Source organism: Lineus longissimus, chromosome 6, assembly GCF_910592395.1.
Source record: "Lineus longissimus chromosome 6, tnLinLong1.2, whole genome shotgun sequence".
Lineage (NCBI taxonomy): Eukaryota > Metazoa > Nemertea > Pilidiophora > Heteronemertea > Lineidae > Lineus > Lineus longissimus.
The window spans coordinates 13,043,167-13,055,583 of NC_088313.1; the positions used below are offsets into that span (position 1 = coordinate 13,043,167).

Genomic DNA, 12,417 nt, shown 5'->3' on the forward strand with positions numbered 1-12,417 from the left:
AGTTTGTTCATAATAAACATATTTTGGGTATATTCTAGCGCTTATAATTTATCGGTCAATGCACACCCCCACAAACTCTGGTTCTCGTCAACGCTGGTGAAGGTTCATTCATTTTACCAGGGGTTGACGGGAACTCATTAACGACAATTCCATTCACAAGGACGGTCGTTACAATTGTTTGTGGGGGTGTGCATTGGTGGGGAAGGAGTTCGTACTGAGAACAGATCATGGTTCCTTACGCTGGCTGTTTAATTTTAAAGACCCAGAAGGTCAGGTTGCTCGCTGGTTGGAGTATTTGGCTTCATTCCGGTTTAAGATTATGCATAGGCCAGGTGAGAAGCATGTAAATGCGGACAGTTTAAGTAGATATCCCCTGGAGGAGGGTGAAGAGCATGAACATTCCATTAGTGAACCAATAAGTGACATTCAAGAATCAATTATAGAGGATCTGAGTACCCAGGTGGAAGCTGAGGAATGCACTCGTACATGTAGTTTAGCTAGCCCTGAGTCTGAGTTTTGTCGTGTTTTGAGAATAGATGTTGATGCTCCTGCAGGTATAGTGGAGGCGCAGAAAGCTGATGGTGACCTAAAGACTGTTCGGAAGTGGTTGGAAGCTGGAGAACGTCCGCCGAAATCGAAGTTGCTCCAGTTCTCATTCGCCCTTCGTCGTTGGTGGTCGGTGTTTGGTCAGTTAGAACTGAAGAATGATTTGGTTTACTACAGATGGGAGTCAATGAGAGAGAACAGTAGTGAACTTCGTGTAGTGGTTCCTGATAGTATGAAATTAGAAATTTTCCGATTGGGACACTCTGATAACACAGCTGGTCATTTTGGGGTGCATAAAACCCTAAGGCGTATACGTCAGACTTTCTATTTTACAGGCTTGGATGCGTTTGTGAAGGAGCAGATCAAGAAGTGCAGGACATGTGAGCGGCGTCGTAGTCCGATACCTCATAGGCGAGCACCTCTTCAGGACATGTTGGTTTGCAGACCGCTTGATAGGATTGGAATGGACATCGTTGGACCGTTTCCGGCTGGTAAAGATTACAATCGCGTGATTTTGGTCGTCCAGGACTATCTGACAAAGTGGGTAGAATTGTATCCTTTACCTTGTCAGGAGGCTGCTGTGGTAGCCAGAGTTTTAGTTGACAATTTCATCACTAGGTTCGGAATCCCATGGAGCTGGCATTCTGATAAAGGGCCTAATTTTGAGTCGAATCTTATGTCTGAGCTTGCTAAGATTTTAGGAATCTTGAAAACCCGAACTACGAGTTACCACCCACAAGGTGATGGTTTGGCAGAACGATATATGAGAACACTTTGCACGGCTTTGTCGAAGTTTGTTGATGATCATCAGAGAGACTGGGTGGAATACTTGCCAATGATTCAATATGCTTACAATTCTAGCGTCCAGGAGTCCACTGGTTTCACGCCTGCACGGTTGATGTTGGGACGAGAGATGGTGACGCCGTTGTCGTTCGTTGCTGGTAGACCACCTGGTGAGCCGTGTGATGACGTTGGTACTTACGCAGAGGATGTTGAGCAGAGAATGAGGTCGGCTTTTGACATGGTTGAGGAGAGTTTGGGTGCCGCACACAAGAGACAGAAAGTGGTGTACGATTCGAGGAAGCATGGGAAAAAGTTCGAGTTAGGAGATCGTGTTTGGTTGCATTCGCCGGCGGTCAAGCGTGGATTGAGTCGGAAGTTGCATAAGCCGTGGACTGGACCATTCGTGATAGTGAAAGTGCTATCAGACGTGAATTTTAAGATTCAGCTGGAGGGCGGACGCAAATCGTACGTAGTGCATTTCAATAGGCTAAAACCGTGTTACTCAGATCAAGTGGCGCCTGAGCAGTTGTCTCAGTCAAATACTGAGCAAGCGGCTGCTGCTGTTGAACCGCGTGATGTGACTGTGACTGTTCCAGAATCTGGGAGAGATGTACCAGGAGAAGTGGAGTGGCAGGATGATGCGATAGACTTTGACCCGGAGGATGTGGAAGTGGAAACCGAGCCTGTGGTTGTTGTGCCTGCGGTCTCGCCAATCCGTACTAGGAGGGGTCGGAAAATAGAACTGCCATTTCGATTTCGAAATGATTTTGTAATGAGATGCAGAAATTTCAGCCTTTCCAGGGTCAACCTTGAAGGGACGTGATGGAATCATAGTAATTTAGATAATTTCTGTCATTTTCCAGGTTTAGGAGATGAGATGGGAAACTGAAGAGCATATAGTAATTTTTCTGCTTGTTTTCCAGATGTGTCGTGATGTTTGGTGACTTTGTATTTGAACATGTTTTGATATTTTGTGCATTTTTGATGTCATGAGGGCATGACATTTTTAGAGGGAGGGGGGTAGTTGTAACGGAAGTCGTTATGGGCCTTGCATGGTTAATGGTTATGTCATAATTTTGACCTGGTTTGCTTGGGCCTATAATTTGGTAATCTCCTGAGGTATTTTCAAGTGATGATCGTTGGTCTCCTTTGTGTTCTGGGCTAATGATTTTAGCTTCTTTTGTGTGGCTTACTTTGTAATAGGGTTGGTGAATTCTGGCTGTTACGGCAGGCATTGGTTCGTTGAGATGAGGTAATCTTTCTGTATAAAACTGGGCCCTAGCTTTGATCAGTGTCCATCCCTAGCGCGCTTGCTACCAGACGGGTAGACCTTTTCTTTCTGTGATTTTGCTTGGTTCCTATGGCTGAGTAGAGCCTACATTTTTGTCTCATCTCTCTGAACCGCTGCATGGTGTGACACGCCCAATCTTCACCATGTATGTCATGTACATGGGAACGTTTGCTGACTTTTGGCTTTTCTTGTGAGTATAAACCCTCAAATTCCGAGTTCCGTATTTCTGCCATGTGACCTATAATTTTACCCCCTTCGTGTGCCTCTAGGGCTGGGTTTGTCAATATCCTGTTATGGCCAGACTGACCGGGTTTTCCTGAGGTTTCTTTTAGTTTGTTTGAGTTGGAACTTTGTGTGAAGAAGCTGGGCAAAGTTGCCCACAATTCCTGTCCGACATGTCATGATCATGTCACTTGTTTTATACTGGATTGTGATAGTGTTTAATCTTGTTCTGACTTCCCTGCTTGGCATAGGTTTTGAGTTACATAATCAGAAAGTGATTCCAGGTGATACAAGTTCTGGGGAATCTTAGTTCGGAGTGTTCCATGTCTTGGTTGGTGAACTGTTTTGGGCCACCCTGTATAGATTTACATTGGCTTTGGTTCATCTGACTGGTACTTTGATTAATAGGTGATTTCTCCTCCAATTAGATGTCGTTTTGACAGGGGAATTTAGGCTTCTGGGTTGTTGGTAGAACAAGTGTGGTGAGAAGGAATTTGGGTAACCTGGGGTCATATCTGGTTGGCCATGCAGTTTATTGGGTTGGATGAATGTGAAGTGAAATCTGGAATCTAGTTTGTTCATAATAAACATATTTTGGGTATATTCTAGCGCTTATAATTTATCGGTCAATGCACACCCCCACAAACTCTGGTTCTCGTCAACGCTGGTGAAGGTTCATTCATTTTACCAGGGGTTGACGGGAACTCATTAACGACAATTCCATTCACAAGGACGGTCGTTACACAACTATATGCAGCTAACAGAAACCAAATTCTCGTGCGAATGCATGGCGTACAGTCAACTGAGGAATAAGGTGTACACTATGGGCCGTGAAAACCGCAAAAAATCTGTACATGTTTTTGTGAGCGGTCGTCGCTCGCGCAAACTTGTCTTGCATGTTTTTGTGAAAGAGGACGTCGAAGAACGCGGTCGTATATCAAAACAGACGTTGGGTGGCGCTCGCGCAAACTTCCCTCACATGTTTTTGTGAAAGAGGACGTCGGAGAACGCGGTCGTATAAAAAACGACGTTGGGTGGCGCTCGAGACGGGTCATCCTATTTAGCGTCCAGTGGCGACCAGTGGCGTCCAACGCGAAATAATAGGGTGTATATGGTTAAAAATGTTTTCAAGCTCCTAAAACACTTTCAATAAACAAGATTTAGAAGTTTGGTGGAGTTTGCAAACCTAGTTTTTGAATAATTATCACCAGAAAACGATCTTAGTATGCCAACCTGATGCCAGATCCCGATTCCGCTTTTTCATTTAACCCGAGGAACGGCAGCTAAAACAAACATGGCGTCCAGTACTTTTGCTGGACGCATACTAAGATCGTTTTCTGGTGATAATTATTCAAAAACTAGGTTTGCAAACTCCACCAAACTTCTAAATCTTGTTTATTGAAAGTGTTTTAGGAGCTTGAAAACATTGTTAACCATATACACCCTATTATTTCGCGTTGGACGCCACTGGTCGCCACTGGACGCTAAATAGGATGACCCGTCTCGAGCGCCATCCAACGTCTGTTTTTTTTATACGACCGCGTTCTTCGACGTCCTCTTTCACAGACAAGACCACTAATGAATATTCATAGGTTGGATGGTCGAGGCCTATCAATTAGACGAGTGCATGTTTTTTACTCTCAAGAACATATTTGGAGACGTATTGAAAAAATATTTGCTGTGGCAAGTCTACAGATATAAATAAATTGTTTGGTAAAAAAAATAATTTTGAATTTCGACAACCTGGCCATAGAGGGGGGGGGGTTCAAATTTGGAGTGAAAATGGCCGATATGGGTAAAAATGTCCACTTGTGTCAAACTTGTCAATTTAAAAAAAAAATTCCGTGGTCAATCACCAATTTAAATCGCACCAGTTACTCGCAAGACTAACCCGTATATCATATCTGAATTTCAGTTTCACTACTTGACGCATTCTTTGATGCGTCGCGGTCAAACATTGACAATTTAACTGCTAAAAGGCTTAAAAAATCTATTGTGGTCTTGTCTCTTCACAAAAACATGTGAGGGAAGTTTGCGCGAGCGCCACCCAACGTCTGTTTTGATATACGACCGCGTTCTCCGACGTCCTCTTTCACAAAAACATGTGAGGGAAGTTTGCGCGAGCGCCACCCAACGTCTGTTTTGATATACGACCGCGTTCTTCGACGTCCTCTTTCACAAAAACATGCAAGACAAGTTTGCGCGAGCGACGACCGCTTACAAAAACATGTACAGATTCTTTGCGGTTTTCACGGCCCATAGTACACCTACAACGTTGAGGGTGAATATCAGTCGTCTGATGATAACTTCGATTCAACTGAACTGGTAAACATTTTTCTCACAAATATATGATAAATTACGTGAAACTGCGCAATAAGACTTTGAAATCAAGACCGACCTGTGCTTTAGGCGTACATGTCAATAATGAAGTCGTATTACAAGTCTGCAATTTGGATAACAACTTCGTTGCAGCCATCTTATGCACTGATCCAATTTGATATTATAAACATTACTTTAAAACTCCAGATGGAATGGCACAATGAAAACGTTCGTCGATTAACTGTATATTAGATAACCGTACGTAATTCGATATCAGAGATGAAGTCGGAGTGGGACTCGGAACGGGCCAAGGCTCCGATTTAGCGGAATCTGCAATAAACATTTGAAATGTTCCATTAGTATCAATTTGCTGAAACCTCTAAACAAGTATTTATGGACTTAGGAAAAAAAAACCCAACATGCATGACAAAATGATCTGCATTATTCTTCTCGGGCCATTTCCACATGTGGTGGTGGGGGGAGAAGGCCAAACGTAGCAATTTTTACCAATCATTATTATATACATATTCAATATCGATCTTTTCATGTGCACTGTTTTAGGGTGTTTCCGCCCAATTTTACCATATTTCCCAGTTTTCCCAATTTTCCGCAGTTTTCGTAGAGTCCGCTTTATTGCCCTGGCCGTCAGGATGAGATTCAGAGTGGCGCTCATTGTTGCCAACCTGTCTATAATATATACAGGGTATACCAAAGAGGCTGTATCCGCCTATGCGTTAATAATGGGTTTATATAAACAAGATGAGCGCATTACTTATGAAGATTGTCTAGTCAACAGAGAGAGACAGCCTTCCATCTCTCCCACAATGTAATGTATTCAAACCTAATTTCAACAATTTCATCCACTTCATTTAAAGATGTCATATCTTAACTTTTATCCGCCACGCCGAACTAGCAGAGGGGCACCTATCGGTCGTACCGTAATGTGAAGATCTATGGCCAGTTCCCACCGTGGGCGGCATCGGTATTTTACCACACAGGGCTGAGTGTCATAGTCACAGTGGCTCTTTTTCATTACTCCTTGACACCTCATCGTAATGTTTACGTCTACAGCCAAGATGATATAAGCGGATATTTTAAACTGATGTATCATTTTCATTTTCACGAGCTCGCATACATTGCTGGCGAATATGGCAATGATGTCATAGGTGTTAGCACTCATCATGGACGGAAATATGTCTCTAAAAAGTTTCGGGCATTTCAATTCGATTTGATTGGAAGTGGCAATTTCCGAGAGTTGATTCTACCGTATGGTGAACTTGAGAAAAGCGTCGGTCCAAAGAATTCGAGGTTCGAATATTTCAAAATGGTGTCATGTGGTGAGAATGTTTTCTTGGAGTTGACCTTTTGTTGCAAATTTCAGAAGCAGAAAAACAGGGGAAAAGACCTGTTTATGTCTTGGTTAAATTGGTATAAAATAGTAAATATAGGGTTTGTTCTTAAACTTCGGTATGTTAAAAGCCTAAAAGAGATAAACTACTCTCCTGTGCCTGAAGTCGAAAGTGCTTTATTATCTGATATAGATGACATCATCTTAGAGGATATCCGATGTGATTTGAATGGTTATCTCTATAAATCATCAGCTAGAACACACTCCATCACCATCTTAGAAAAACCGTACGAGTATAATAAATCCACGTCGATTATCTTACGTGATGATCTGTTCAGAAAATTGGGAGACTCCGCAATTCTGTCTTTGCTAGGATCATATAATGTCGTCGTTGAGGTTCATCGGGCGAAGTTCGTTACCATGAATGTAATACATGCTCCTAAGGATAGCTTTAGGCTTAATCCTAAGAATCACGCTCTATTTCTGTTTAGGTTGCAAACGGGGCCATGCCTGTATGAATCCGAGGTCGAAGCTAAGAATACGTTATTGATGACCTTCCGTGACCCTTTTGTCTTCAACCATTGGTTAATAGTCGGTGCGAATGAAAGATTACTTGCCTGGCCCAAATTCGGTACTGGTAAGCAGATGACTGCAAAGGTATTTACTCTGTAACAAAGTACTCGGGTGGACTTATATTGTTTCTAAAGCTGAGCTGCACGAACAAATCTCACAGTAGCTGATTAAGAAATTAAGATGAGACGGATACGGTACAGCTATGGATGCGATATTTCTGACTGCTACTATGTCTAATAATTCACTACTAACGTTCATTTTTCGGAATTTGCACACTAGAATCTTTGTCTAAATACTTATATCTACGCGAAATCGAAACAGACATCGTAGCATTCCACTCTCTACCGTAAGGAATTTCCGTGTTGCATAAATAAATTCATTGATATTCCGGCAGATATAATTGTATATTGAGGGAAATTACACATGCAGTAAAGTGTATTTCGGATTCTTTTAGATCTGGCCATATTTACTTGGCTCTTCTCTTCTTGTCACTGAATTGTAATAGTGTGATCACCAATATCATAGTAATGAAACACAGCCTTGGGCAGCCGGTGTCATATTATAGTTGACCAGGTTTAGTTGACACCATAAAGGAGCATTGGTTAGGCAAGAGTCTTTAAATAAAAAATGTGAAAGACTCTCAGACTGGTTGAAAGACTCTTGTCAGGCAAATCCCAAGGATACTAAGTAATCTTGTTCTGAGCAACACAATTATATCTTTTAATAAATTTGATGTGGTCACATTCCTTAGTTCAACTAAGTCCCCTCGGCCAGACGAGATGAAAAACGCTATGAGCAAGTCGAGGACAGACTCTTATTTGAATGACGATCGCCGTATTTGAGAGATCATCTTTCAAATGAGAGTCTGGAAAGAGTCAGTTCGACCACTAAACTGTTATTGCAATACAACGCAATAGTTGGAAATTGAAAGTGAAAGAAAGCGTTATTCGGAGGTTTCAGCTTGCATCTTCTTTTATTGACGGTCATGGCCTCTATGCACCATATAATACAATCCATCAGAATACAAAACGGACGGAGAGTTTTTCCGGGGGGACATTTTCCACTTCTACACTGTACTGGATTGTGTGACCCAGTTCAATTTTGTTATTGAACAATTGAGTTCACCATCGCGTTGCAAGGATATCTGGACGATTATCTTCATCGAATCGGAGCTTACGTCCTCGTTTCAAAGATGTCTGGTCGCCGTCGTCACCGAGTCGGAGTTCACGTCCGTGTTTTAACGATCGCTTGTCGAGTGTAGTCACCGCTAGTCGGAGCTTACGACCACGTTTCAACGATCTCAGGTTGAAAATCGTCTCCGAGTCGGAGTTCATGAAAATCTTCTGATCGTTGTGTTTGTATTTCTTATGTCTTCTTCTTCTTCTTCTCGTTCGCTCTAGACATTTCTTATGTCTATTTTAGACTACTTCTCAATGCTGGCTAGATGCATGGCTTGCTGTTATGTTATCATTAAACCTGTGGTTCTGGTCATCATTCAGACACGAGGCTTTCAAGCCTCTTGGGATCATTTGATGAGCATGATTAATCGTTAAAATAGAAGACACTTACCAGTAAGTTGAAGTGCGATTGAGATCCGATCAAAACCTTAAAATCAGGAATGGAGTAATAACATGCCCGCCGTTTAGGAACGGCATACCCCTTTAAATCAAAGACGAACGTTTCCATTATAACACTTATAGGACAATCAATGACTAGCTCGACGATGGAGAATCTTCATCATAAAACCATTGAGGGAAATCATATGATCGTATCAGCCATTGGACTATCTTAGATTAAATGAGGAATCTTTTGTGGAATTTTTGACGGGTCATCATAGACTTTACATGGAATTTGTGTCTTTTTTAAAGAATTGTAAACACCATACTCGTTGGGTTTTATACCTACTTTGACCAGGGTCTTTTCAATAAATTTATTAAAACACTCTGCTTTGCTGGGACCCACCGTTATTGAATTTATGATGGAATTCCTATCATCGAATCTACCACGGGCCGTTTTAGAATCTTAGGTGGCCCTCTCTATGATGGGACAGAATAGAATCTATGATGGGAGATCCGATGTTAAACGTGGTCTGTGATACCATATGGGTTCACCAGTGATTCGGAGACGGAAACTTTGGCCTGTGAATTGCCACTTTTCCGTTACGTTCTGTGGTCAACACCTTATCCAACCAAAGTAGTTCATAAGGTCACTGTGCCGAAGCTACTTGGATTTTTTGGAAAAATGAAGAATGGAAAGTTTTTTCATTTGGCACTTATCATTTTTTATCCAATCCTTTTGACAGGTAGTTAGTAAAACCTGGGCGGAGAGTTTGGACACTGGACGCTAAGTTTACCATCGTTGGATTGCATCACCTGCATTCAATAAATCTCACCTCACATCATCAACCGCCCGAAAGTTTGATGTCCCATTCCAGTTCAGTCCGTTCCGTGAATTCGATGAGGCACCGTCGGGCCACCTGTAGCCCATTACACGGAAATTGAGGAAGTTCAATTTTATTCCAACGGCATCTTTTTCGATCAATGGCTGATCGTGTCATGTTACTGTGCAAGTTATTGAGGTCAACGCTATAAACATTGGTTGATTCTGTGTAAGTGCAAGTTTGATCACGCGATGATCGGAGGTTACCAAATCAAATAAACTATTCATCTTGAACTGGAGGCGAGGTTTATGGAATCCAGGCAGTGCAATGCATTGATGTAAAACCCAGCCTCCACGCACATGTTCGAATCCACATGCAAACGGTCAAAACTAACGATCCTCCGACGATTTTATATTACAAGCCACGGTGACTGAAGATGCCACACAGATAACAAAGTCAATGTTACGCTACACTCTTATTTTGTCTTCCCGTCATAAAGTGGTTTTCGACGAGATTTTGGGACAAATCGGTTCAGTTTTCTACATCGACACGTGGATAACAACCCGTCGCAATATTGGTCTGCTCTCCTCAACTACCTATTGGAAGTCATTTACATATGATAAGCAGTGCAACTCGGAGCGTGCAGGAAAATTCCGCCAGGTGCCACTGGTCAGTGAGGCTGCGAAGTTGTTCGTTTCCTATCCTTTGTTAATAGGTAGGTTTCGCAACCATTACGAAGAGCTACGAACGACAAAGTACAAAGTATTTATTGAATGTACTTCATCGACGTCGAGGTTTTTTGAAAATATTCCGGATTTCTCGTACAGGTAAGTATAGAAGATAATTAACGAGTGCCGCGTAAATGAATTCGCGCAGGACTTGATGAGAACATCGCTGTTCGTGCTTCGTGCTTCGTCGCTCCTGAGGATGAGGGTGCTGAAACCTGCCTGATGCCACTACCTTCTTTGCTCCCGTCTGATCAAACCAGCTGTGAAAGCAATGAATTGGACACATCCTCGGCGACATCAACAGTCTCCTTGGGAAGTATTCGGAGAGATGAACATAATTTACTTGAAAATTGTCGAGCGAGAAAATAGAGAGACCGAGGAGGGGAGCCGCATCTGAATACTAGGGAGGTTAAGATCAGCTCCGACTCCCACTCCCACTCCGGGTGATTCCCTTTTTGTGAACTACGTCATCAATAAGAACGGGGTTTCACCGCGTTATGTTGTTTACTCGCTCGTGAAAACGACTGGGACCTGCCTGAGTCGTAAGTATTCTCCGACTACTCCGACTTGAAAAAATCAATATTTCTTAATAAATTATTATCATAAAATGGGTTTTAACTCTTTGTAATGGTTATGTAGAACAAGTGCATCAAGTTAGTTGGTGGAAATTTGTGTTCGAAATCGGCATTTTGGAGCTCATTTTGAAGGATACAATTTCCTCCTGCATCGTGCATGCATCCCTTTGTCCCATTTTTAGCAACAACTGCATCTGGTAACATTAGTGCATGGCACAATCTAGGAATGTCCTCTTTTTCAAATCTGAAGAAGGCTCGACACTCCTCTTCAGAATACTCATCCAAGTCGAATCTGTCAAAACGATGCTGGTTAATTCGATCCCGTGGACGTGGCATTCGATCAAAAAATCCTTCTGCTGCCAACACCAGGAGGATTTCATCCTCATCCTCGGGATTCTCGTCCATCAACAAACACTATTCAGCTATATCTTGGTTCATATCAGTACTTTACATCCCAAAAATAAGCAAAAACAAGACGAATATCGCCGAACCCGGAAGTAAATTCGATCGTCTGCAATATTTGCAAAATTGGCGCGACACCTATCGTTAAGGAGCGGAACCGACTACCCGGCTGACGAGTCGGGTTCGGAATTTCTTAACCGCGTCATCACGTCACGACTCCCGACTCGAGTTGGAGTCGGGAGTCGGAGTGGGAGTGGGAGTAGGAGCTGATCTTAACCTCCCAATTATCCCTAAAGGGACGGGAGGGGCAAATTGTCCGGATGGGGCGTCTCCCGTGCTATCTTTTCCGCGTCAGCAGAGAAGAGAGTGACCGAAATGGCAAGCTGTTTATGAGCTCGATGTTACAGATGTCGCCACGGGTGTTCCTATATCAAAATGGAAGGTTTCAATGAATGATCGTGGTATTCGTTCCATCTGATCCATCTGTTCATTCCTGTCTGTAACGCATGCTCAGAGACTCGACACTTTCTGTAAGACCACAAAGTCATGTGGAAATAAACGTCATCTCTACAATTCGATTTCCCTACCTGCTCGATCCCTGTTCACCATCGGCCCCTAAGCACTAATAGGTGTCAACACTGTCCTGGATAGGTAGAAAATGTGCATTGCCCACAGTCCAGATCGTTTTCCAATACATACATCATGTACGTGCCAAAGGTGACCGTTTTCTCTGCTATATTAATATTTTTTTATTAAACACTGATATCTGGAATTCGTAAGGGAATCTGCAGTTCGGCCCTCGCATACATAGCATCATCTGGGCCACGCAATGGACATTACACATATGACAGTTTTATCTGGTATTCGTACGGGGATCTGCAGTTCGGTCCTCGCATACATGTAGATATCAACATCTGGGCCACGCATGCAATGTAGATGACAGTTTTGTCTGGTATTAGTATGGGATCCGCTGTTCCGCCCTCACACATAGATTGCATCATCTGGGCCACGCAATACATGACACAGATGACTGTGTTGTCTGGATTTCATAAGGAGATCCGCAGTTCGGCCCTCGTATACATAGCATCATCTGTGCCACGCAATGAACATGACACAGAGATGACTGTTGTCTGGATTTTGTAAGGGGATCCGCAGTTCGGCCCTCGTATACATAGCATCATCTGGGCCATACATGCACAATGGACAAGACACAGAACCAATTTTACAGTAATAAAGAACACCAATACGGA

General features: G+C 42.8%; 1 protein-coding gene across 1 annotated transcript; it reads left to right on the forward strand.

Moving 5' to 3' along the window:
* Nucleotides 1-200: 200 nt before the first annotated feature.
* Nucleotides 201-3,513, forward strand: LOC135489780 (uncharacterized). Its single transcript, XM_064775317.1, has 2 exons — nucleotides 201-1,086; nucleotides 1,408-3,513. Exons 1-2 carry the CDS (start codon nucleotides 320-322, stop codon nucleotides 2,150-2,152), a joined length of 1,512 nt encoding a protein of 503 aa, XP_064631387.1. The 5' UTR covers nucleotides 201-319; the 3' UTR covers nucleotides 2,153-3,513.
* Nucleotides 3,514-12,417: the final 8,904 nt, after the last annotated feature.